Source organism: Haemaphysalis longicornis, unplaced genomic scaffold, assembly GCF_048455015.1.
Source record: "Haemaphysalis longicornis isolate Haplotype H1 unplaced genomic scaffold, Haemaphysalis longicornis Haplotype H1 scaffold_9, whole genome shotgun sequence".
Lineage (NCBI taxonomy): Eukaryota > Metazoa > Arthropoda > Arachnida > Ixodida > Ixodidae > Haemaphysalis > Haemaphysalis longicornis.
In genome coordinates, this window is record NW_027526460.1 from 74,530,124 (window position 1) to 74,556,071 (window position 25,948).

At 47.2% G+C, this 25,948-nt stretch overlaps 1 protein-coding gene across 1 annotated transcript in view; it reads left to right on the forward strand.

Moving 5' to 3' along the window:
• The first annotated feature begins 1,743 nt into the window (after window positions 1-1,743).
• Window positions 1,744-25,948, forward strand: part of LOC144151524 (uncharacterized) — a 65,271-nt gene continuing 41,066 nt past the window's right edge. Inside the window, exon 1 of the mRNA XM_077682607.1 lies at window positions 1,744-1,996. Coding sequence (XP_077538733.1) covers window positions 1,879-1,996 — 118 coding nt within the window. The 5' untranslated portion in view covers window positions 1,744-1,878. The remainder of the gene's footprint in view (window positions 1,997-25,948) is intronic.

The window sequence follows — 25,948 nt, forward strand, 5'->3', positions numbered from 1 at the left end:
GCCGCAAGGGTCTGTTTTAGGGCGCCGGCTTATTCTCATTTTTATAAATGATATCTCCGAGAATATCTCTAGCCGTGTTTGTTTGTACGCTGATGATTGCTGCATTTACGGTAAGATTACCTGTGAAGCGGACACCGTTCAATTTCACAATGACCTGAATTCTGTAGTTTCTTTGTGTAATTCATGGAGAATGACATTAAATCTGTCGAAGTGTAAATTGGTGAGATTTACGAACAAGAAAACAGCCTCGGATTTCAAATTAGGTCATGGCCGGAGCTGCCTTGCCTGTTGCGACAGAATATAAATATCTAGGGATAATTTTTTCTGGCAACCTGTCTTGGAATGCTCATATTCATTACTTAACATTAAAGGCTAGTCGCGTGCTAATTTTTTAGGTGCAATTTTAGACAGGCACCAACTAAGTGGAAAGAAACAGTATAGGTGTCCAATGTGCGTCCCATATTAGAATATGCTTGCACTGCCTGGGACTCCTCAACAAAAGCAAATATAGAAGCCCTAGAGCCTGTACAAACACGAGCAGCATGCTTTGTGGCAAGCAATTAAAACTTCACCGTAAGATCAGCCGACATTCGTTCAGGATTACAATGGCCTCTGCTAGTAGACCGGCGAAAATACCCAAAACTGTCCCTATTTTACAGCACGTTCATGAACAGAACAGGCATCGACAAGGAAGAGTATATAAGACAATCTACCTATGTGTCACCCCGTCCTGACCATTCTTCAAAACTGCGTGAATACCCGTCCAGGATGAACGTATTCAAATACGCCTTTTTTTTCTAAGAACCACGCATGAGTGGAACGGCTTGCCAGAGGAAATTGTCTCTGCGCATCCCTCATCTTTTGTTAGAAATTTGCACATTTTTTTGGAACTAATCATTACTGTATTATTTTGATGCGTTCCGTACTTGTATTTTTTTATTGCCCTGTCTAACCGATAGCACTCTTCTCTTTTTGCGTTTTTGCTTCGTATTTACAATGTGATGCCTTATTTATGAAAGTGTAAATCAACACTTTGTTGTTTCAACCATACAGCCTTTTACGCGCAAACATTTTCATTGTTACATCAACTGTACTATTTTCCTTTGCGTGTTCTCCCCCTACAATAATGCCCATGAGGCCGATGTAGGTACCTGTATAAATAAATAAATAAATAAATAAATAAATAAATAAATAAATAAATAAATAAATAAATAAATAATCCGATCATAAAATTCGATTGGCTCGTACTTTTAATTCATCTCTTGAATTCTCAGAATAAGGAATGTGCATGAAATACTGGCTCGAAGCGGCAACAGCTACTAGCGGCAACAGCTGTACGTTTCTCTGATTTCATTTATTATAGCGTTCATAGTAAGCACGCAGACTCAAAAACCAAAACGAGATATGCTGATCACGGAGAATTCGTTCACAGCGATTACCCAACAGCGTAAACTTTGACCGATCGCATAGGGCGCCAGAGTCCCCCAGACCCGGTGACCTCCGTCGCTCCCTAGTCTGGCGGCAACTTCCCCACCCACACAGCGGCCTCATCCGTTATGTCTGATGTTTATTTTCACAAGCCGGGTCAGGCTATGCAAATCGCAGCTTCCCCAAAATGTATCGTGCGCCGCCGATCACAGCGAACGCCGCAGTAAAAACAGCACTCCGAAAGGGCAGGGAAGGGAAACGCCAACTTGCCGCTCGGGGAGGGAGAAATGACACGGGAAAAGGGAGAAAGAGAATTTGGGGAGTGATTGGAAAAAGTAGTGCGCGGGGCCACGCCGACGCAGGCGCGCCCCCAAAGCGGCTCCCCGCTACTCGGCGTCTGGAGGGAGAGGGCGCGGGGAGTTTCCCTTTCCCCCCACCAGATGGCTCAACATGTGCGACCGAGTGGCGCCGCCCGCCAGTGTATTCAAGATGTCTGCCCGGGCGGCGCGGCAGGGAAGCTCGGCTCTCAGGCAACTCGTCGTACCCGCCTGCTACCTGCACGCTGTCGGTGAGTACCCGCTACGATTGCGATACTAATTCCCTGACGTGTCCCCCGACGCGGCGCGTTTTGACCCAACCGGTGTTCGAAAACTTGCGCCGGGCCGTCCCGAATCCAGACGAAGTGGCAAAGGCGCGCGGGAAACAAACGGTTTCGGAAAGAGCGCAGCGGAAACGGTCTTTGGTGGCCCGCATGAGGCGCGACAGTGTGGAACAACGTGCCAATCAGGAGCTGCGGCGAACTGTGGCGTCATACTTTTAAAGGCAGTCATCGGCAGTGCTTTCTTGTCGGTGGGAATAGTTGGGTAATGAAATTAGAACGCCACGCCCTCGCTGTCTGCGAGTAAGCAGGGCAGGGTGGGATATATGAATGAGAGGTTGCACGCGGTGTACTACCCTTTATTTTATGCCGCTTAATTTTATTCAGTTATATATAACGGAGGATCAACGAATGAAGACAGGAACTGTGATTACTTTCAGAATGGGAATCGTGCGACTGAGGGTTCGATTAGTTCGATATGCCCACGGAGGGAACGTCCCAACACTTCTAAACGAGTCTGCGTCAATGGTATTGGCGCATAGAGGCCCGCCGCCACGGATACCCTGCCTCTGGATAGTTGAGGCATCATACAGTGCTCTACACCTCAAAGGAGTATCCCGACAAGTTTCACAACATTTTGCGGTGTATTTTGGTGGTTTACTGTATACAGCGTACTCCGCTCACGCCCTACAGGTAAAAAGGCACAAGGTTAAAATTTTAAAGCAAATGTTCGTGTAGTAGACTAGCACGATATCAGCTTGAAGCATCTTTAAATCGAGGGAAAATTAATACGTGAACGCCGTACGTGAATTAGAGCGGCCATATTACCTGTAATATAATGTTGTCCCAGTAATGCAACTGTGTACAGCTGTGAGAGACACTCTAAAAGGGCTCGGTGTATATACCGAGCGCTTAAGAGGGAGGCATGGGGTCATATGCAGGGATTTAATAAAAGACGCCAAGTCTTCACACATTTCTATCAGACTACTTATATCCTCCTTAGAAAAATGTTTTCTCAGTCTTGCATTTATTTGTATATGAAGTCGACATCAAAGTATCACGGTGTATAGCAGAATGGCTTTTCCAATAATGTCCATTTGGGAGCTCCTAAACGTTTCTTATTGGCTTGGAATTTCAGGTTTTTCTAAATGTCCCCACTGTACTGCGTAATTACTTTGGTACATTGCCACCGAAGCGTTCGTTTTCTTTACACTACCAAATCAATAGGGTGATTCTACCGTGATCGGTATTAAACCAAGCCATTAGAAGCTCGCCAAGGGCTTCAGCATTCGGTGACTAAGCACACAAATTTCTTGGGGTTAATACAAAGCTCTCGCGCAAATTGAGTTTTCGCGGTAAAGGCTGACCGTATGTACAACATCTTACTACGATTTTACCTGTTCGTTGTTTTCCCAATATCCAGAAAATTTGAGTTTTGTGGGTCGTATTTCGGCCCCCGTGGAAGCCTCCTCCAGCATATTCCAACGGCTCAGTAACTGCACTGAGGTTGTTTAGTGTTTCACAAAGTTCTCCTGCAGTTGAAGTATAGCAGAAGGAAGATGTCTACACGTGTGATGCTGCGTGTAACAAGGGATTCAAGTGTGTATCCAGAAAAAAAGAAGTGCAAGTTATTCAATATTCTTGGGCGTCGTCACTGACCAATGTCTAAGAATGGATATAAGTAAAAGTGCTCTTCATGCTTATTCGTGTGGACGGTAGTCGTGGCTTTGGAGATAACTGAAGGCTGCACTTTGAATGAAGACCTTAATATCTATCATAGTTTGGATCAAAAGCCCTGAACATTTCGCTTAGGGACATATTGTAGCCGCAATAAAGGCCAAGGCAAGTAAAAAGACGGCATTGACGGCCGCCTCTGTGTGTGTCTACTTCTTTTATTATATTTATTCTGTGTCGTTAAACACAAGTCTTTAAGACATTGCCAACTTGCCAAAGAAAAAAGTGTTCCATTTTGGTGTGTCTACGAAGTAAAGATTCGATATTCTACCCGGCCTGCTATAGGCACACCAGTATCTAACACTGTGAAAGCACCGGGTTTTCCGCAGCTCGTAACGGAAGAAATTAACGCCCATTAATAGCGGCAACGTGCATGCTGTGAAAGAAGCGAAATGAGAACAGTTATTTTCAAGCCCCTCCTTTTGGGTAGAAAGGAGCTATACGCACGCGACCTAACAGACCGGTAAGCACAGTGCGCCGATGGTCACACCAGATGTGTTCTCTCAAGCGCGGAGGGCGCAATATTCGCCTCTCACACGCGCACACCCGTCGCGAGGTGCAGCCGTGGCTGAAGTGGGTTGCGGACTCGAACGGAAACCGAGCGAGGGGTGCAAATAAGGGGCCAGCGAACGGATTAATTATGTTCGCACGCACTCCACGCGGGGGACAGTCCGCGCCGATAAGGGCGCCTATGGCGAGGCTCGTGAAACCGTTGTTGCGTATGCCTTTCTGATGTGTGGGGCCTGCTTAAATAGTGGGGGAAAAGGTGGCTCGAAGCATTAAAATTTAGGTGTGATAAAATTTAAGCCATTTAAACTACGCACAAAGAGAAAGGGTGAGAGAAAAAGTGCCCCAAATGTCTACTCTGAAAGTTCTATAGCTCTCAAGGATTAAACCTTGACAGCCATAGAACTATCTGTATAGGGGAGGGCCGTGGGTTAAGCTTTGTTTTAACAACGAAGGTGTTTAGCAAATCGTAATTTTTCGTGTCCGCAGTTAAAAATACGAAGAAAATGCCGAGCGCGAGCACGTGAGCGCGGGCTTCGCGGCGACCGCCCTGCAGTTAACAAAACCAAGAAAATGCCTAGCGCTCGTGTGTGCGTGCTTCGCGAAGACCTTCCAGCGGTCTTCTGCGCACGTTTGTCAAGCCAAGCATACACACTTAGGGAGACTGGCCAAGATGGCGGCGACTGCCCGGCAGTTTAGAAAGTCAAGAAAATGCCGTGCGCTCGTGTGGGCATGCCGCGCGGTGACCGCCCAGCGTCCCAAGAGCACGTTTGTCAAGCCGAGTATACCCACGTAAGGAGATCAGCCAAAATTGGCAAAAAAAAAAAAAAATTCCAGCGTTCGCCCTAACCGTGGCAACACCTACTCGGAACGAGGAAGACAAGTCATAGCGTACGCCCCTCCCGGGTGACGATGTCCAGTGATTCTGCGCGTAACGTTAACCTCAGATCACTCGTGAGAGGGGGTGGTTCACCGGTTCTCTGGTATTCGTCTGGACCCTCACTGCCCTCGCCGCTGCAAGGGTCTTACTTCGAGGCTCCTGGCGACATGTACGCATTAGCATATTCATTTCCACCCATAATGTTCAAATTTAAACGGAGAAGCGTTTACACCTATCGATTAGCTGTTTTTAATGTGCCTCACACCCACTTCATCGCTATTTTAAACACACAAATTGACAGACGTTTGTCCTTAGACGCCGTTACGCGACTAATGCGCATGTACTACTATCGATAATTATTAGCCTGCAGATGTCCACCGCACGGTTAAGGCATCGCCCATAGGCTCCCAGAAGCTGCTATCCCGAGTGCTTCTAATATTTTTGCCCTGAATTTTCTGATCTCCTCCCTCTAACAAATTTCCTTTGTTCCACTCTAATTGTTCTACAAATTTCCACTCTAGCCCTCACCCCGTGCTTCCGTAGCTACTTCGTTTCTACGGTGATCAACCCGTTGCCTGTCTTCCTAATCACCTGACCGACCAAAACCGATTTTTTTCCTCTTAATGTAAGCAAGGAGGCCTTATACGGGAACTTGTTTTCTTATTCATGACCTTTGCTTCCTGTCTCCAGTCGTTACCCCTATAACCTTTTTTTGGTGTAACAGTTGCTACGCCAATCATCCTCCCTCTGACGGAGGATTACGGGTCAGCTCAAAGAGCTGACCGTTGTTCTTTCAGGGTGCTCAGCAAGACGCAAAGCTTCTGCACGTAAGTTAGCCCCGGAAGTACGCATTCAAAGTACACCTAATCTAGGGCACGCTGTTTCGGACTGCTGTCGTAACGGACGTGAGTTCTCTAATGGACTACGCAAGCTTGCGCCCGACCTCGTGAGAGAGCGCAGCCGGCCGTCTCCTACGGCAGCTGTAACCAATGTACCCAATCAACCAGACAGCAGTGTTTCGTGTGGGGCGTATAAGTCGAAGCTGGAGGATACGGGGACAAAACCAGACATGCTAGGGGGACGAACTTCAGAGAAATGTACTTTCTTCGCATCGTTTCCGTAGTCGCAAATCTGTGGGAGCGCTAAAGGAAGTCGCGCAGAGTTCAGTGCACGTTCTGAACCAAATGGTAACCTTTATAAAACACTCGCGGCAAGTGCTTTTGTGCGGGTGCTCACGGCAGTTGTCTATAAAGGTTTTGCAGCAGTTCTAAGTCTACTTTTTTACGCCTTCTTTCCACGGCACGGATGCACCATGCTGTCTTGTGAAATAAAAAAAAAAAAAACTGCTCTAACCCAAACCAAGTAAAGAACTTGACGTGATGGGTGGGAACCCTCAACACTTTGTTTAGAATGAAGAGTGCAGCTTTAATACTTTGGCCAACGTGTGCGCGAAGGGGAGGATCACTGGACAGTTCTAAACTTAATTTAAAAAAAAAAGTACAGAAATAGTGGTATGGGTGCCAGCGATGGTCATAAATTGCAGCCGTCCACTGAATAGCTGTTGTAGGAACTCCTGGGTTCCGTGAAGGCTTTTCATAGGAACAGCAAAGCCATCCGCGATACACCTTCCCTTTCTTCTTTTTTTTTTCCCTCAGAATTTTATGGTGACGCCTAAGGTTGGCTTTGTTGCATGGCATGTACGTTCTTCGGGCATCTTCTCATAGCGCGCGTTATTAGGGTGCTCTTTTTGCGCCGCCCCATGGTTTGAAATAAAAGCCCAATAAAAAAGCCCCGCGTAACAATGGTGCACAGACAACTTTCGCCGCAGGAGCGGAATTTGCTTCGACAATGCGCCCCGTCCGGACATCCGCCTTTAGAACTTTCCATCGAAGCGCGGTGTTTCAACTCACTGAGTCGGATTTAAACATTTTCTACCAACTGAAAACGCCTTCTACTCGCGCTAGAATTTTATAGTCGACGGGAGTAGCCATTGGAAACAGGTAGAACAGAACAACCTTTCGAAATGCCCCCAAACTATGTACCAGTGATTTTAAATTGCGTTTGCATCCCACTCACCCATAGTAGATTGGTATCCTTGGAATTGCGGAAATTTAAGCATACCGGCCTATGTTGTGGGCGCGAAGGTGGGGCAAGCTCTTGTTTATTTTTTCAATCAATCAATCAATCAATCAATCAATCAATCAATCAATCAATCAATCAATCAATCAATCAATCAATCAATCAATCAATCAATCAATCAATCAATCAATCAATCAATCAATCAATTACCAGACATGTAGTTAAGTAATTATTTATAATTTAATTAACAATTCACAATTCAGGTTTTATTTGCCCCAACGTTGATAAAGCGGTGAAAAAGGCGGGCGGAGAAATAGCTGCCACAGTGCAGCTTCCCCGAGCACCATTTCTCCAGGTGCTTTGTTAAGCCACTGCGCGACCCCCACTTCAACTGCGCTAAACGACGCGCGTTTTCTTATGATTTATACCAGTGAGAAAAAAGAAAGTAGAGGAAGCGATTCTTCACTCTTGACCATAACAAAGATACACCATTCCCGGGAGCAGCGGTCAGCGACTCCCACTGCACGTGCTTTCGGGTCAGTGTCCCCTGCGCTTCCCGCCCCACTACCGCTCGAGATCGGCAGATCTACGGCGCACGCTTCACAGGCTTCGACAAACGCCCACCGGAGGGGGGACAAAGAACGCCGGCCCACGACCGGCCTCGGGAAAGCGTGTTCATTCGGACAATCGACCGCCACGCCAACGGGTGACGTGAGAGCAGAGGAGGCGGGGACCTAAGCGTCGGCTAGAACGGTCGGCAGAGTAATGCTGGTCGGCTGTTCTTACTTTCCGCTTATTCCTCCCTACTGTATTTTTCAGCTGGACGACCGACAGGATAAAAAGGATCGGCAGCGAAAAAAATGATCTGGCGCCATTGCTTCGAAACATGGGGCTATTTCTCATTCGACGAAAAATACAGCTACTTTCTTGCTTTCATTCAGAGGTCATGGGTGTCTCTTTGCTTGAACAGTTTTTTGTGCAGCCGAAGCTGCGACCTGAGGGAGGTTTTATTTATGGCAGTGGCTATTTTGCCGGCAGCCGGCAGATTAGCCTGGGAGAAAAGTTGCCGACAGTTCCTTGCCATTGGCTGGCCCAGACCACGTGATTATTCTGCCGGCACTTTTCCGCGCGGGCTATTTTGCTGGCTGCCGGCAAATTTCCGCAGGGACTATATTTGCCGGATGCCGGCAGATTAGCCCGGGAGAAAAGTTGCCGGCAATTCCCCGGCAACGGAGATGTCAACTTTAACGTTGGGGGCAAGTTTTCGAGCTTTGCCGAGGTACTGAATTACGTCATGCTATAGAAAAAACGAGTCGGAAAGATTGCGGAGGGCATGTCGAACTGACTCAGACCGCCGCAAACTTTGAAACTTTGATTACAGACAGTGAATGTTCCTTGGTGTTTCCTTTGTAGAATCTCAAGTAAAGTCGCACAATAAGGAATGATCAGTCAAAAAATCAAGACTGCATGGCTAGAATTCGCCATTGTTTATTTCAATGATGAAATTTTAAACACGAACTTCAGTAAAAACAATATTTCTGCATAGAATATGCAAAGGAGGCAGATGTCGAAAAACATCTGATTTTGCGTTCATATACCAAACGCAATCAGACAGATTCAAAACAGCAACTCACAAATACACTGCGAAACTTTAGCTCTCGGCTGCTTGCTGAGACGCACACACGACAAGTGGTACAACAGCAAGCACCAATCACACATGACCGAGTCATTTGGGTCAAGATCGATTAAGTACCAATCTATCCTCTTCTCAAGCTCGGCAAAGCTCGAGAACTTGTCACCAACGTTAAAGCTAACATCTCCGGCAGCCGGCAAAATAGCCCCCGCGGAAAAGTGCCGGCAGAATAATCACGTGGTCTGGGCCAGCCAATGGGAAGGAACTGCCGGCAACTTTTCTCCCAGGCTAATCTGCCGGCTGCCGGCAAAATAGCCACTGCCTTTATTTATCCTTCTACATACAGTCATGGCGGAATGATATAGCAAGGTAGCGAAATCGTGCAGATAGTGCGGAGGTACATAATTGAGGTTCAGAGCTCGAACATGACGTTCAAGTAGCAAAGATCTGCTGGGCAGGGATCGGAAGACGTGTTTTTACTGAGGGCGGGTCATTTAATGATGAGCAGAAAACAGTATTGGGGAAAGAGAAGAGCAAATATAAAGTGTTTCTTTCAACTACTGAATGAGCAAGAAGGTCTGCTTGATGCACTTCGTGAAAATTTTATCTGATAGGGGAGAAAAAATCCCGGGCCATCTCCAATAACGTGAAACTTGCGGAGTATGCAGTGTATAAAGTATTCTTGGAGCTTAGGCGTTTTTTCCCTCGAAGATGAAACCGTCGGGCGGTAGGGGTTTACAGCTTTGGTGTAAAAGTCTCGTATCTTTGAAGCCCGAAGCGTTCTAGCGCGAGGCGTTGGAAAACGAGTGTCCCGGTGTTTTTGTATCGTGACTACATGATACCACGACTACATAAGACGGCGACGACATGAGACGCCGACAGCCGCAGCCCCTGAGGGGCTGCGCCCCTGAAACATTCAGCAGCCGCTCTGACATTAAAGGGCAACAACGCTGTGTCCCCAGCAGCAAACATAAGTGGGAGTAGTCTGCGCCTCCTCTGCACTCAAATGCTAGTGACTTTGACTCCATATGAAAGCATTCATAATGCGAAGCAACGGCGGGAAGATCACTAAACAAAGCCCCTAAGATAGAACATTTGCGTCCTAAGGGCAATTGAAAAGAGAATCGTTAATGTAAACACTGACACAAAACGAAAAGTATTTCTCTTGTTTTTACTTTCCTTTTTTTCAACGCTTCTTGTTTGTCTTCTTCCTGCTGTAACCCTAACGTCTAATATTCACCACTCATCAACGTAGTCACCCACCATCTGGTGTAGCAAGCCTTGTCGCTAGCAGGGCTGACCTCACCAGTTTACATTAAAGAGCCCTCTCTCTCTCTCTCTCTCTCTCTCTCTCTCTCTCTCTCTCTCTCTCTCTCTCTCTCTCTCTCTCTCTCTCTCTCTCTCTCTCTCTCCTAAGGGCAATCCTTGCTCTGGTGCGTCGTTTAAAAAAAGTGGGAGCCTCCTAAATTAACTTAAATGGCACAGATTACGGACAGTAAGCGCTCTGCTTTTTGTAGACGAAATCTCGCTTGTCGGACATAGCTTCAGAAAAAAAAGAGTGATACTGTTCATTTCCCTTATATAAAAAATCAATCAACCTTGATTTTTTTTTATCCTGCCTCTCCCTGTGTCGGTCTCCTCTATGTTCCACCCTTTCAGTTCCTGTGTACTGTGTGTACTGCATTCGATAAGACAGTAAAGAGCAGGAGAAGGGATTGATTGAAGGGTTTAACGCGCCGACGCAACGAAGGCGATGAGGCGCGCCGTAGTGGAGGGCTCCGGGTTAATTTTGACCACCCGGGGATCTTTAACGTGCGGCGAAATCTCGTACACACGGGCGTTTTTGCTTTTCGCCTCCCTCAGAAAAGCTGCCACTGCGGCCGGGAATCGAACCCGCGACCTCGTGCTCAGCAGCGCAACGCCGTAGCCACTGAGCCACCGCGGCGGGTAAGGGCAGGAGAAGTATTGTCACGCCTTGTACAGTCACCATCAAAGCAAGACGTGGTATGAGCCATCTCACAGAAAAAAAAAAAAAAAATCCTAAACGCACCTCTTTAGTTCTTCAGTTGAAACTGAAGAACTGAAGTTTTAGTTTCGAAAATCTGAAATTGAGGAGTGAAACTCTTTAGTTTCAGCTTTCCGGCTTATCGCAGTTATTTCAGTAGTGATTACTCGGCAGTTATTCAGAGCGATGCGAAATGTCCTCGCACAGAATATTGGAGGCGAAAGCTTGCTTTGTGGCCAGTTTCAAGTTTTAGCACGTTGCGCGATAGAGCTCCGGGACCGTGAAATATCTCCCTTTGAAATGTATGGGGCGTAAATTTCGACGAGTTACACAAAACATATTCATAGTCTTGGAAAGTAGCTTTAGTGTTTTTATTTCTAAGTCGACTCCTTGCTCTTTGCCAGTGGTTGTCACCCACGAGTGTGTTAGGGGGACTCCTTTGGGCTTGAAAAAGTGGTGGGGGACCCTACGATGAACTATGTTGATCGTGTCATTACGTCAGACAATTTGACCATGCAGCTGAAGTCACCAACATACTTATTCAATGCCCGCCTTCTTTGACTTTTATGCTGTTGCACACCATGAAGTTCAACAATGTGCTCTTGCACCTAAAGGAAGAAAGAAGAAAAGGGTAAAAGATAGGCAGGAATATTAACTAGGCTGTGGTTTAGTTTTCTGTCCTACACACGGGAAAGGGAAACCACACACAAAAAAGAAGAAACCGAAAAACAAGGGGAAACGTAAGGAGAGAGCACGAAGAGGTGTGACCAGCGTTAGAACTCTCTAGATGATAGAGCGACTCAAGCATCTCCACGTAAGATTTGCTGCTGTGACTTCTACTGCTGCGCCCATCGCTGTCCCGTGTATTTGCTTGCAAAACGTGCGCTCGAAAGTGAAGTACGTGTTCTCGAGGCACGGAGCAAGGATAAGATAGGAGGTAAAACTAGGCTTCCTAGCGCGGCCGGATAATGCCACAAGCGCTCGTCATTGGTTAAATCAGCGGCATCTGCCGCGGTTGAAGAAACTATGCGGGCGCCGCTTTCGGCATTGCAGTGAGCAGCCACGGAATGAATTGCGGCCGCTATCGTTTCGTCCATCACGTGCCGCTACCCTCTCCTTCGCTGCCGCAGCTCCGAAGCTTTGCAGTCCGTCCTGGTTTTCGTTGTGACCTTATCTGGTCGCTCGCCTGCGCCTGCCGCAATGGGCCGTTTCGCCTCCTACATAATCTTGTTCCGTGTCTCGAGGCAAAATCTCAGGAGGCGCCGCAAATCTGGGACTTCAATAGGCGTGCGTTCTGGTAAAGTTGCATCTCTTTCGAGGGTGGCGACGCATGCGTAAACTGCCAAGTCCGTTGGTATATTCGTGAACAAGGACAGGACGTTGCAAAAGACACCAGAATGTCGCCATATTCCAGAGCGATGTCCCGTACCTTGTCTATGAAGTCTCTGGAGTAAAGGACGTGCGTTGCGCTGTTGCCTACAAGTGGTTGCAGCACGCGATGCAGGTACCCGGACAGCTTGTGAAGGGGGCAGCGAGTGTAATCCACGATGGAGCGCATTGGTACTTCTGGCTTATGGACCTTGGGCAATCCGCAAAGGGCCGGTGCAGAACCGTTATGACACAGCAGCTGGTAGTGGAGGGACTTGTGGTGCGATGGTACCCTACTTAATATGTCAGAGAGGAGCTTTTGGAAGTTCCATTGCAGCTTCGGTGTGGGATCCTTCTCGAGGCGTTGGTACGTGCTGCTGTCTGAAAGTAGAGCCATCATTTTGGACTGATACTCGGCACTGTCAAGGAGTGCTCTGGCGTTGCCTTTGTCAGCCGGGAGTACCACTATCTCCGAGTTGTTTCGGAGGTGTTTGATCACTGCATGTTCTGCCGAGGAGAGCAGTGAGGGCGATCGGCCGAAACTGCGAAACTGAGTACGAGCCTCGTTGCATCTAGAGGGTTCGACCCGCATCTCTGCGTTTTCTACGGCACACATCATCCGGTTTGGGTCTATCGCAGGGGCATCCTTGAAGTTCAGCCCGAGGCTTAGAACGGATAGTCCAGTGGGATCCAGGCCGTGCGACGATAAGTTGCGAACAGTGGAAGCAACCACGCTTCGACCCAAGGCCGGATTCCCATGGTTAAGCCTCTCCAGCTTGCACTCTTGGCTGTGTTCGGCATGGCGGCAATGCAGTTTTTCCTTAAAGCTGGCATGCAGATGAATACCCACGAAATCCCCAGGAAACTGGTGCTTTAGTCGACGACGGGAAAAGAAGGCCTCGTTTTCGAGCGTTCATGCCTGTCATCTGCAGTCCAAAATCCTGGCTTGTAGAAGCTGACGCTCCGCCTTGAAAACAACGCCGTTCCCGGAGCTGGTAGGCACAGGTCTCTTGAGACACAGGGACCGGGGAATCAAACCGCGTGCCTTGCACGTCATGTTGGAAAGTTTCCAGGCGTTATCTACAGCATTTCCTGTGCAGACTGCGATCGAAGCTACGTCGGCGAGGCAGGCAATCTTCAGCAAAGGCTCAAGCAGCACATGTACGATGTAAGAAAGAAGAACGTGTCTTGTCCGGGTTCAGACTGTCACCGCAACTGTCGTAATAACTTAAAGAATGACGCCATTTCACATCTCAGCCAACCGTACTGCGTGACATGCCGGTTTTTTACGTCTGTAGATCACGATATGGCTTGAGTCGGTAGTCTGAACATAGCCGAACGCTCTCGCTGAACACGCAGAAGCACCTCACCATGAAATAGGCTGGGCCAATGAGAAAATAACCGGAAAAGAGAAGAATTGGACCTTAAGAATTTATCTTGAATCCCTGACAATCCAGACCACGGAGCACACACTTAATCGCTTTGACGGCAACTTTCCACACGTGAACGCACGGTCACATCTTGAAGTAAACATAACCGACTTTTCATTGTTAACTAGACCCCCATACGGTAGCCGAAGCGTCTTTTTTGGATTTTGTAAATATTCTTGGTTGGTGCCAGTTTTTATTGTTGCCATACGTTTTCCCGACCAGACGGGCTTCCATCCACCCTCGATTTCTTCCGTAAAGTTGAGGAGAGTTTCCTTCTTTCCGATTAAAAACGTGGACTCTCGCATAGAACATGGCGTATGGTCTCCGCTGTGTCACAAACTTCTTACGCCTCATTGCCTGCCATTACGACAAAATAGGAGTAAGCATTTGTAAATGCCACTCCCAGAATTCTACCAAACACCTAGAAGCTGCCGTTTCCGTGTCTGGCTTCTTCTCATAACTGGCGTGTTGTGCAAAAAGCCGATGAAAACATGTGCTCTGCGAAGAAAATAGAAGTGCATTTCATGCGGCGAAGCGACCTTTTTGCCTTGTCAGCGCACTGGCGAAAAAGAGCGAACAGTGGGCTGGGGGGTAATCTGTCACACTTTAAATGCCTTCGTAGAGACCATGGGGTCCACGGACCCGAATATGGGAACCAGTGCTCTGCACGAAATGTCTATTTCCTGCAGTGGGTGTCCCTAGGTTCCTGATAGCTTGTAACTTCGAGCGAGAAAGCGGGGGTTGTAAAAAAAAAATTGGCCCCATCTCCCCACGAGGGGGGACTCGAGTAAATGCGTCGCGTAGGGGGTGGGTGTATTGCGTTAACGTTAGTGTTTGGGGGGTGGTGGTGGGGTGGTAGTGAATGTGTTAACTATTATTGCTTATTACTATTAATTATTATTATTTCTTTCATATATTAATTACTACTTTCGTGATTTTGCGATTCGAGTCCCCCCTCGTGGAGAGATGGGCCCAATTTTTCTTTTTTTTTGTGACGCAAGAAGTGAAGGCAAGGAGTAGGTTGTTGTAAGTCGTTATTTATTTATTTGTTGCTGTTGTTGTATTGGACGCTGAGAACGACGGCTTTGTGGTCGCTAAAGTGTACTGTTAAGGGGTCTTTAAGCAGTGGTCGTGCGTTGCAGTAACTGGTGAAGACGAGATCGATGCAACTGCTGCCGTGTATAAAGGAGCCATGAAGAGAAAACACAAGTTTGGTTCATTCAAAAGATTGTCTCGTTAGAATCATACTGACACCACTTTTAACGTAAACTTCGCTCAAATAAGCTACATAATTAGGAAAAACGGGAATGGTCATGCGACCCACCAGCTCATTTCCCGCAACAGAACCTGTGATGTCACATGGGCTAAGCTCTGCGATTGGCGGAGGCTGGCAGAAGCAGACGCAAGTTAGGTAGAGCTTACAAACTAGACGAACGAGCGATTTGCGCTTAAATTTAGGGCACATTCTTTACAAAGCAATAAGAATGATGGGACAAACAGTGGAAGTTACGAAAGCACATGTAAACATAGAAGTACTGATGCGTTCTGCTGTTCGTACTGCGCACAGCATGCTTTGGTTTAGCTGCACAGCACTACAGGGCTTGGGGTTGTCGCAGACGACACTGGCCGATTGACGCAAGCAACGGTGTCTTACGTGACCCCATTTGTCGAGCGAGCACTGTTTCAGGGAACGAATATTTTCTCCCAGAACAAAAACAAGCCAGGTTTAAATGCGGGCAAAAACAAACCAAACGCTTGCCACGGTATGGTGGCGCCATCTAGGTTACGGAACGTAAAGAAACGCGGGAACAAACCAACACCGCTGTACAGGGTGGAGACAATTTTTGAACGGTCCCGTGCCGCCGCAATTGGGCCAACGGGCTCAACGCGTTATTCTTTTCGTTTCCCACGAGACCTAGCAACGCGAAACAGACAATATGATTCAAACTTCTTCAGTAAACCGCGTTGCGGCGATAATTTTAGCGCGGTTTTGACACAATGACTTGCTTCGGCGGCGAGCGAGCAACCGAACATGGCGGCGCCAGCGTTACGTGTCTCTACCCTGTACGGCGGATGCGTGAATGAAGGTATTCTAGGCTGCAGAGCGGTCGGTTCCAGTGATGTCACTTGGGACCACGAAAACGCACGATTGAGCGGGAAAATCAAAATTTTAACCTAAATTGTTTAATTTCTCAGTGAATAAAGCACCGTTTGTATCCGGACAAGCGCTGGGGGCACTATAAAACACGAAATCTTTCGAATAAAACCAACTTGCATTTTCTCTTCATGGCTCCTATAAGCAGCTTCTTGACGTAGTTTGAATGAGTCAAGGATATAAGGCGCGTTCGTAGTCTTTGATTCTGTGTCGCTTTTGTGGCGCAGTGGGAAGAGCACCATGTACCTCGCGTTCCGCCCACAGGGTCGTGGGGTCGAAACCAGGCACCGATAACTATTATTTTTTTTAATATAGTGTAGGGGGAGGGGTGCGGACGGACAACAACGCTGCACCTGTTGTTGAGAGTGAGGAGGGTACGGGGGAGAGACGCGCACCTGCGCCTCGCCGCGACGCGCATGCGCAGTGAGCGTGTGGACACCGCCGCCGACGGTCGAGGGACATCGTGCGACTAAGAAACGCTCCGCGTTTAAAAAAGAGCTGTTGCTAAAATTCCCCCGCATTTCCCCGAGGGGGAGAATGTGAAAGTGCGAATGCACGGTTGTCGGCCCGCTTGCGGCGCTTGCGCTCGGCCCCCGCAGCCCACCGCCTCGCCGCCTTCTCTTCCATCTCTTCCATCGGGTTTGTAGTATCACGTGTACACCACGCAGTTATCAAGCCGCTATAACGCCGCTGAGTCGCCAACGCACGCCGCTGACGACGTAGTTTGAATGCGTTAAAGATATAAGGCGCGTCACTAACACTGATATCAGCGTCGCGTCCGTGGCTTGGTCGGTAGAGCGTCGCGCTGCGGCCGCAAAGTCCTCGGATCGAAACCTGGCGCCGGATGCTGTTTCTTTTTTAAATATAGAGGAGCACTGCGGACGCCGCCGTCGCCGCCGCCGGCGGTGGATGGTTTGGGGTCGCTTATAAAGTGCATTCGCACTTAAAACCACATTCAAGGAAGTCGTAAAGGCTCTTTTGTTGTCATGTAGTAGCCTGCATCATAAAACCAACAGAATTCATTATCGCTCAGATTACGATTCATTCATCTATAGAATCCGCGACTAGCCTTGCCTTCCGCTGTCGGAAGCGAACCGTGGCGTTGGCCGATAGCGCGAAAAGCGTGCGCGGTACAAACCGTCGAGGATGAACGCGGTAGAGACGCAAAACGACCGAGCCGTCTTTGCCATGGGGGGACGAGACCTCGGTGCGCGGGTCGGGCTGTTTTGAAAGTTCAACGCATTCGATGTTTTCAGACTAAGTAGGCGCTGACATCGCTTTGAATTACAGCCACGCCCACTGGCTAAATGGCGCCGTATTTCTGCTCGTATTCGATAGAGTACAGCTTTCCGCCCCTTCCTCGATGGCAGTGGTGAGTGACGGAAAACGAGCCCGACAAACACCTCCGTGATACAGAGAAAGCATCGGAGCTGCGGCATTTCCCCCCAGTAAAACAGTACGTTTTTTGCCAGTTTCCCTCTTTGGTGTCGAAATACGTCACCGCAGTAGGATCAAATCTGCCAATCATTTTACGGGGATATTCACATCCGAGGAGGTGACGCGGAAGCTTGAGTTTTTATGTTGGTGGCGTTGGCACGACACGGCCGGCGCATGTCCGACATTTGCATGGAAAGAGGAACGAACTCGGGGCGGAGTCGGGTGCGACTGCGGCCGCGGCCTTTGCGACGTGATCAGGCTGCAGCGCTCGTTCTCTGGACGGGCGGACGACTTCCGAGGGCCGCCCATGTGCGGCCGCGTTACATTTCCCCGACCGTTATCTCTTTCAGCGAATGTTATTTTACCGTGTGGCGTGATGGGCGGCCGCGACGTTTTTTCTTTTCTTTTCAGATATTTGCCGTTCCTTTTCTGCGAGGCTGAGTGCTATGTTCTAATCCATCAGTAATTTATTTGCATATGAAAGAACGAATAGATGTTTCCAGGGGGCGTTTAATTGAGGGGCCCCTGAAACTATTTTTCAAATCATTTTCTACATCTGAAGCGCTTTTGGAACGATGCCAATAGATGTGTCCGGTTCTTATATCATAAAATAACGATATGTGCGATCCAAATATTTCCACGCGTCAGATAACTTGGAAACTGGATGTTGTGTGTGTGACGTCACATATGCACTCGACGAATGCCCGGACTTTGAGGAACACGGAAAAATTCCTTGACTGAGTTTTTGAGTTATCTAATGTGCGTAAAGAAGTAATCTTCGGCTTGGATATTCCTCAGCCACGTAATCTAAAGACTGGACTCGCTTATTGGTCGACTGAAGCAGTACTTTAGCGGAAAAATTCCAGGCCCTTATCGCTGACTCTTTTCAAAAGGCGTAAAGCGTCGTAGTAAACTTTATGTCAGGAGTAAATAACTAAATTACGACACAAAGGACAACTCCTCGTGGGAGATAAGTGATGTTGTTTGCTTTAACTGAACATTTCCTCGTTTATCAGCCCGCAGTTATTTATTTCCGGGCAAATTGTATATAGCCACGCATTCTGCTTGACGACACTGGGCCTTTTTTTTGCTGTGTCGTCAATTTGGCATGCCACAAAAGGGTGGCAACAAACTGATTTCTACTTCCAAGTCTGGTTTATGATTTTGTGTGTGTGTTTGGGCGGGGGGGGGAGGAGGGGGGGGGGTCGGGGAGGGAGGATCCCGTCAAAATAAAAGCGTGTTAAATAGTGCTAGGAAGCAATTTCTCGCCCGCCTGGGTCTACTTAGAAGTGGTTGCGGTGGTATTACATTTCCATACTTTGAATGCAACCGGATTCCAGAATTCGACACATGATAGCAGCGGCAGTGTATTTTAGTGAGTCCCACTAGACGGTGAGGAGTTCGTCCTTCTGAATATCTCTTAGGCTATTTATCGCATTTGCTCTGAAATTCTAATTAGAACTAAGCTCCACGAGTTACTTGGACAGTCGGACTTTGATATTGCTTAAGATTTGTTGCATTTTATAGGCCCGTACTTTTTACTCCAAACAACAACATTCTTAAACATTAAACTTAAAGAACATTCTCCGACTTTAGGACACTTCTGGCGCAGGTTTCAATGTCGTTGAATTCAATATACTTCGCATAAAAAAACACGTCTTCAAGAAAATATTCAAATAAAGACACCCCCATATAAATAACACTCCAGGAGCAACAGTGTTTTGTTCGGCATGAGAGCGTCAGCTATCGATCGCAGCCGAGCGTGAGTCGTGCACACTCTTGACATTCGAATGGCGTGCTAGGCCTATGTAAGCTCGGCTCTATTTTTATTTTAATGTACAAAGAGCAAGGACGCTAATTATGTCAGAAAGAAAAAAAAGGAGAGGAAAACGTCCCCACTTTGTACTGCGTACCTGCTGCGAGGGCTTCGCTGATCGATTAGGCTTATGTATTCACTTTATTCAGTCATAGCTTTCCGGGCCGCAAGTGCTGACCGAAGCGAATTTCGTTTGTACTTTTTGGCAGCACTAAATGATCGAGTCCATCAAGGGGTACTTTACTTTTGCATTTTTTTTTGCTGACCAGATGTGTTTCTCTCACAAGCTACTTCGAAGCGGAACACTGCTGATTGATGACACAGTTTTTTATCATGCTGAATACCGACTCTCTCTCTCTCTCTCTCGTTCTGTCTCTGCCTGTTAGTCTCTTTACTTACATCTATACGATGAAGTAATAATAGCTGTATTTTATACTGTGTACTGAAAATGAGTATTTATTTGTTTATGTATTGTTTATTTAAAAAATACTACCGGCCATTAGCCGTAGCAAAAGGGCGCGCGCACGCACACACACACACACACACACACACACGCACACACACACACACACACACGCACACACACTCACACACACACACGCACGTACACATACGCACACACACACACGCGCATGCACGCACACACACACACACTCACAAACACACACACATGCACACGCACTGACACACACGTACACGCACACGCACTCACACACGCGCACACGCACACGCACTCGCACTCACACACGCGCACACACTCACACACATTCGCACACACACACTCTCTCTCTCTCTCTTACACACACACACACACATACTCTCACGCACACACACGCACGCACACACGCACGCGCGCGCCAGGGGCGGCACTTTTTTGCTTGGGCCGTTTGGCTTTCCGTTTCAGGTGTATAATTGACCTAGTCATCCATGGCGGGCCTTTTGGAGTCCTTTTCTTTAGAAAGCGTGAATTGCTCAATGTAATAAAAACAGTTGCTTAAATTTATCCAACAGAGTAACCTTATCACTATGGGAATGAAAAAAAAAATGTTCGAGATAATCTACCACACTTGTGTCGTCAGCCCGCAAAAAAATCTTTAACAGTCTGATGAGCATGCGCCGGTTTCGCTGATCTAGAAGCGTGAACCATTTCGATCGAACCGATTTTAGGGGAAATCTGCAAGGTGGAGCAAGTTTCTGCGAAGGAAAGTTTGACATCCACCTAAATGGAGCCGCATTTAGGTGGATGTCAAACTTTTCTTCGCGTGGATCATTTCATGGTAAGAAATACCAGACTACAAAAGACATTGCACTCAGTCAGCGTGCGGGGAGCAAAAATAAGATCAAGTAAAGAGCATGAGGTGGTATTTGTACGAGTAGGGTGCTGAACAACTTTGGTAAGATTGGGGTCAAGAATAATTTCGAGCAGCACACTAGAGCTCGCACGATCGAAGTGAAATTTCAATTTGATCCAGTTAATGCCGGTATAATTAAAGTCGCCTGCGATAATTACTTTTTGAGTGAGATATGCCAGCATATGGGCTTGTAAATACACCAAACAGTCAGGTGCAGTGTTTGGTGTTCTGTAAACTGCGTGCAGAACAAAAGAACAACCAAATATTGAAAGCCTTAGGCATGCTCATTCATCGTCCACCAGTTCGGGCAAGCGGGTGGCTGGAAGGCCACTTTTATTAGGATAGACACTCCGCCCCCTCTGGTTGAGCTGTCCTTTTGAAAAAAGTTTGTAAGCAGGGGGAACCAATTCTTCATCACGAAGTTTATCATGTAGCCAAGTTTCTGTTATTACAACAATGTAACGGATGGTGGGTTAAGAGAAGTGCTTCAAGTTGGTCGATTTTGTTGACCATGTGGCGAGCGTTAATGCTGATAAGTGTAACCGGTTCTTCGGTAGCAGTTCATTACTGGCTTTGCTGGCTCTCGGTAACCGTGCCATCGCCACCGTCCCTAACTTGCTCTGGATCACTTCGATGGTTGGTCATTATTTTACGCTTGTTCGTCGCATCATTGAAAAAAAAAAAAAAAAAACAGATCATCGTCAACACGTAACTGGTCATGCACCAAAAAAGCCTTCTCACTCTCCGCTTTATCGGCTTTCGCGCTATCCAAAGTAACTTTCGCCGCCTTACTGTTTGTTTTGAATAATCATTCTGGAAATTAACCGTAGCGCGCTTTAGTTTGCTACATTTTTTTTATTACGCTGGTTTCTCAGCAAAGTCTTAAAAATACAAGATAACCGGGTGTTTAGGCACTGGTTTGCCAAGTCTGCGAATTCGGGTGACAAATGTGCATTGAAGACTTTGTCTTTAAAAATTTTGGAAATAACCTTTTTTCTAGGTTCTGAGTCGAGTTCGCGAACTTTTTCGGAGGTGGCAAAAACAATTAAATTGGAACACCGTACTTGATCCTCAAGATCGGTTAGTTTTCTCGCGTGAAAATCAATCGATTTTTCGTACATTTTAACGAGGTGTCTAGGTGAACCAACCTAGCAGTTTTTGCGTTTCCGCCACATGTTTTTCCATTTCAGCAAGCCTACTTGTTATGTCAGTAATCATTCCTTCAGTTATTGTTTTTCATGTCTGCTACTTCACTACGTAGAAGATTTTGCCCTTCCAAAATTTTAGTCAACAGTTCCTCGTTAGTAAGGCCCTGATTCAGCTCCACGTCACCAAATAATAAGAATTCCAGAACACAAAAACAATCATAGGCAATCTCACAACACTTCCGTGGGCATGGCAAAAACACTAGTAACGAAAGTCGCTTTTAAAAAGTCTATGGACACAACTAACCTGCACGAAACAGAAGAGGGGCTCAGACATGCCGCCGATCCCGCCGTACCCACTGAAGATGAAGTTGGGCTCGAAAGCCTCATGTAGGAACGGGACTGCTGACGTCATGGTTGCAGTGCCGCTGGGCGCTGGGGAGCGATGGTGGGGGAGCGATGGTGCCTCGCGGCTGCGCAGAAGTCAGTACTGAGTACTGATGGTTTGTAGATATAACGCAGTTAGTGCAAAAGCAGCGGGGTTCCGACCGATATGGACTGTGAAAAAATGCTGGTCATACAGAGAATGTAGCCCTCCACAAAACAGAAAAGTGTCTTAGACCATGACTTTCTTACGATATACACTAGAGGTCTATGCGGCTCACATCAAGGCCGTCTGTGTCGTCATAGGCCGCCATTACATCATGCGCTCGCCTTAGTTTCATAATTGGCTTTGATTGAAACGTTTTAGTGACGGCAGATTTAAAAAAAGTGCCACAAAAACGCCAAGAATAGTGTGCGATTATGTAAGTGCGATTATGTAAAGTTTACAACACGCTTTACTTCCTTTTTCCTTAGTCATAAACAACCTGTTTTTTTTTTTAACAGGTTGTTTAAGACTAAGGAAAAAGGAAGTAAAGCGTGTTGTGGCTGCTATTCTATGCCCAAAGTGGTAGTTGCGAACAATGTTAATATTGGGGGGGGGGAACTCATTAGAGACTCTTATTTTATCAATTTTACCATTATTTAGTATAACAAGTTGCTTCAAGAGTTTGGAAAGTTTTTTGAGCGTGCCTATGAAAACGTCGCCTTCGTGGTAAACCGGTGCACCGACCGTCAGCTGCAGTTTAACAAAACTTGCTGTTGAGCGAGTTGATTTATACTTGACGAAAAAAGAAAACGTAGCGTTAAACAGTCGCGGACGAAGAACAGATAGGACGGAAACAGGCACCCGTATCTGACGTATGTGGTCTTCGTCGAAGTACGTTTTGTTTCTTCTTTTCGTCAGCTACAAATATCGGGGCGGCATATTACCCGCTCAGTCATATGTCCTCCGACTGCGGTAGAAATACTATCGTATTCAAAACACAAATTGTAGTATTTTATAGAATCCAGGTTTACGGCAAAAGGCTCCTAACCGATGGACGTTTCCTCACGTATGATGGATTATTATTATTATTCGTGTTCTTCAAAATTCAGTGCGTGCACATCCCATTATACTTCCCCACGCTGCATCTCTGCGCTGCAAGTATCCAATGGCCCTTGCGAGTGTTTGTTCATGATTTCATCCCCGTGTTTTCCCTTCGCATCGATCCCGGCCTTGCTTCTAAGCCCTAGCTTAGGCCCTGGCCGGCTTCCGATTGGAAACATAATGCCGGTGAAAGCTAGGTAAACAGAGAGCCCACCACCGGGTCTATCCGACCAGTGCCTGCCGGATGGCGGAACAGCAGACGCCATTGTGGTCTCCGACGTGTAGCTTTAACGGAACCAGACAAAAAAACTTCCGGACTGCGTGGACAATGCAACTTTAACGACATTTCTTTAAAAAAGTGCTGTTGTAAACGTTAAAGTATAAAATCAGTTGAAATTGTACGCGGCCGGGGGTTGGGAACGCCTTTTCCTTTTCTTTTAAGGGAACTGACATCACCCGGACGGGTAAAAAAATTAATGAGACCTCGGCTGCTTTTATGCTGGGGCGGAAGTATTTGGACGGATGATTGGGGAAATAGACGATAACCGAAAGTGCAGATGTAGACGTGAGTGGGTTTGCACTTTTACAGGGGGGAGAATATTGACATAGGGATCTGGAGCACTGGGTGGTCTCGTTGCGTTCGTCCTTACCACGCAAGGTTTAAAGATTTTGAACTGCTGGGTCCGAAAAATTAACAAAAAGATGAAACGATTGCGGGGGAGTGCCTGAAAATTCTCGCTTCCGTCATGACTCTACCATTCGGCAATGAAGTTTTTATCAACAATAAAGTTTTTACCAACCAACCAACCAACTACCACTCGGTTGAGGTACGTGGGGGCCTTGCGTAAGGGTGTCTCTTTCTAAGCGCCATCCCAGTTTGCGCTTCATGTTTTCTTCAAACTTGCCTAACACCAAGATGTTAAGTCTGCTGGTAACCTGTTCCTACAAAACTCCTGCTGTGCGAACCAATCAGAATGAATACGTGTACTTGGCTGTTCTCTTCATCGCAAAACTGTATCGGCGAAGATCTCTGCGTTCTCAGTAATCCGCACTGCCGGTCAGGTTGTAAGTTTCCATTTGACAGACTGAAATCTTTGCCTCCAAAATTCTGATCCGGAGCTGTACATCTGTGAACCTCTGTCCCTGAAGATGCTCTCGCCTCCACAAAAACTCTGCGAAGCCACGCTGACGCATTTCCGTACACTGTTCGCAGCAAACAGACACACTTCTTCGCTGCGTCGCCTCCTGTAAAGCTCTTTCAAATCTCAAATTCTCGAATTTTATCACAACTTTTTATCCACCTACGTATGTCACGATAACGTGTTCTTTTTCAAATTAGCAATTACGTTCGCAGTAACAGCTGTTCGAAACTACGCCGCATAATCCTGGCTAGAGTGAAAAAATTCTGGATAAGTGCTTGGCCGTTGTTCGTTGCCAACACGGAACATACAAGTGACCCAGTTGGACAACGTACAAGTCAAATGTTGGAGGCAAGAGTGTGGTCGTCTTGCAGGGTGTTGAGTGCGTCTACGACGCCTAACTGCATTTGCATCATCATCTCGTGGCCCAACATTGTTCTTATAATCACCGTTAGCTGCCTGAGCCCTCTCACTATTCTTGTGCGTCCAGCTCAATTGATCTTTGGTCGTTTCCGCCGTCGGCGCTGTTGCTCCTTCGTGAGCCGGACGTTGGATAAAGACATCCGATATACAGCATTTGACGTCGCCGTCCTCGCTTTCTCGCGGGGTTCCTTTCTCGCGGTGTTCCTTTACTTTCCATGTTTGACTGCCCAATCAGAAGCGAGCGTTTCCGTTTGGTGACAGTTTGCAGGATTGGCAAATCAGAACTGAGCATCTGTGACGACTTCCACCTCTTACTTTATCCAGGGAAGTGCAGTTTCACTTGAATCCTCAGTGTGAGCTACACAGATTGTTTGGTGGGTGTGCGCCTTCGCCATTACCGCTGCTGCTATGAATGGTTAAACTACTACCAAAGTACCTTGTTGCAAACCAGGAAGCAGACGCGGGTTAGAAGAGCACCCGACTATGGCGACCTTCGAGCGGCTAGCCTAATTCAATTGATGATGATGATGATGATGGTGATGATGATGATGATGATGATGTCCTGAGCCTGCTGCTATGCCGTGGTGGCTGTACTCTACTTCTGCGTCATCGTCTTCCCAACGAGGTCACGTTTTGCAACATACGTTTCACGTCAAAAGCTCACTTGGCTTGTGACGACACGATAGCTGGCTAGGAGAGCTCGCTCACACCTCATTTCGCCTAGCCAGTGTCATATTGTGCTCACAGTGGGCTTATTCAAAAAATATGTATATCGTGAGCTGAGTTGGTGTCTTCCTTCCGGCCAGAGGTTATTTGTCACCATCAGTAACAACCATCATCACCAGTAGCTTGCGGATACCGCGTCATCAGCTGTACATTTATCATCACCGGCACAACCTCTTCGGGTAATCATCATCAGGAACGACGCTCGACAGCCATGTGGGTTTTCCTCCTGACGACTCCAAATAAGGGAGCTAACAAGCAGCGGTCCCGTCGCCTCCTAACTACGGCCTCAGAAAATATATATATTGTTACCCCTGACGTTGTGGCTGCTTCTGAGACAACTTGCCATCGCTCCTCATTTCGCTCACCAGGAATTACTTTTTGCGCATTGCCGGCTCGGCATCGACTACACGCTTTAATACAAGGGTAGCTGTCTATTCCAACGCCTGATAACCAGCTACGTGTTTCGCAATCCCAGCGCACATTAAATAGGCTTTGAAAAGTCGGGCTTAGTGCCAAGCCATGCGTGAAGCCACCAGTGCATTCCTTTTCAGTGACCATGAAAAGTGCTAATAGTCGTCTGAGAGTAAACCACCTTAATGGCATTTGCAATATTCCAGGCAGG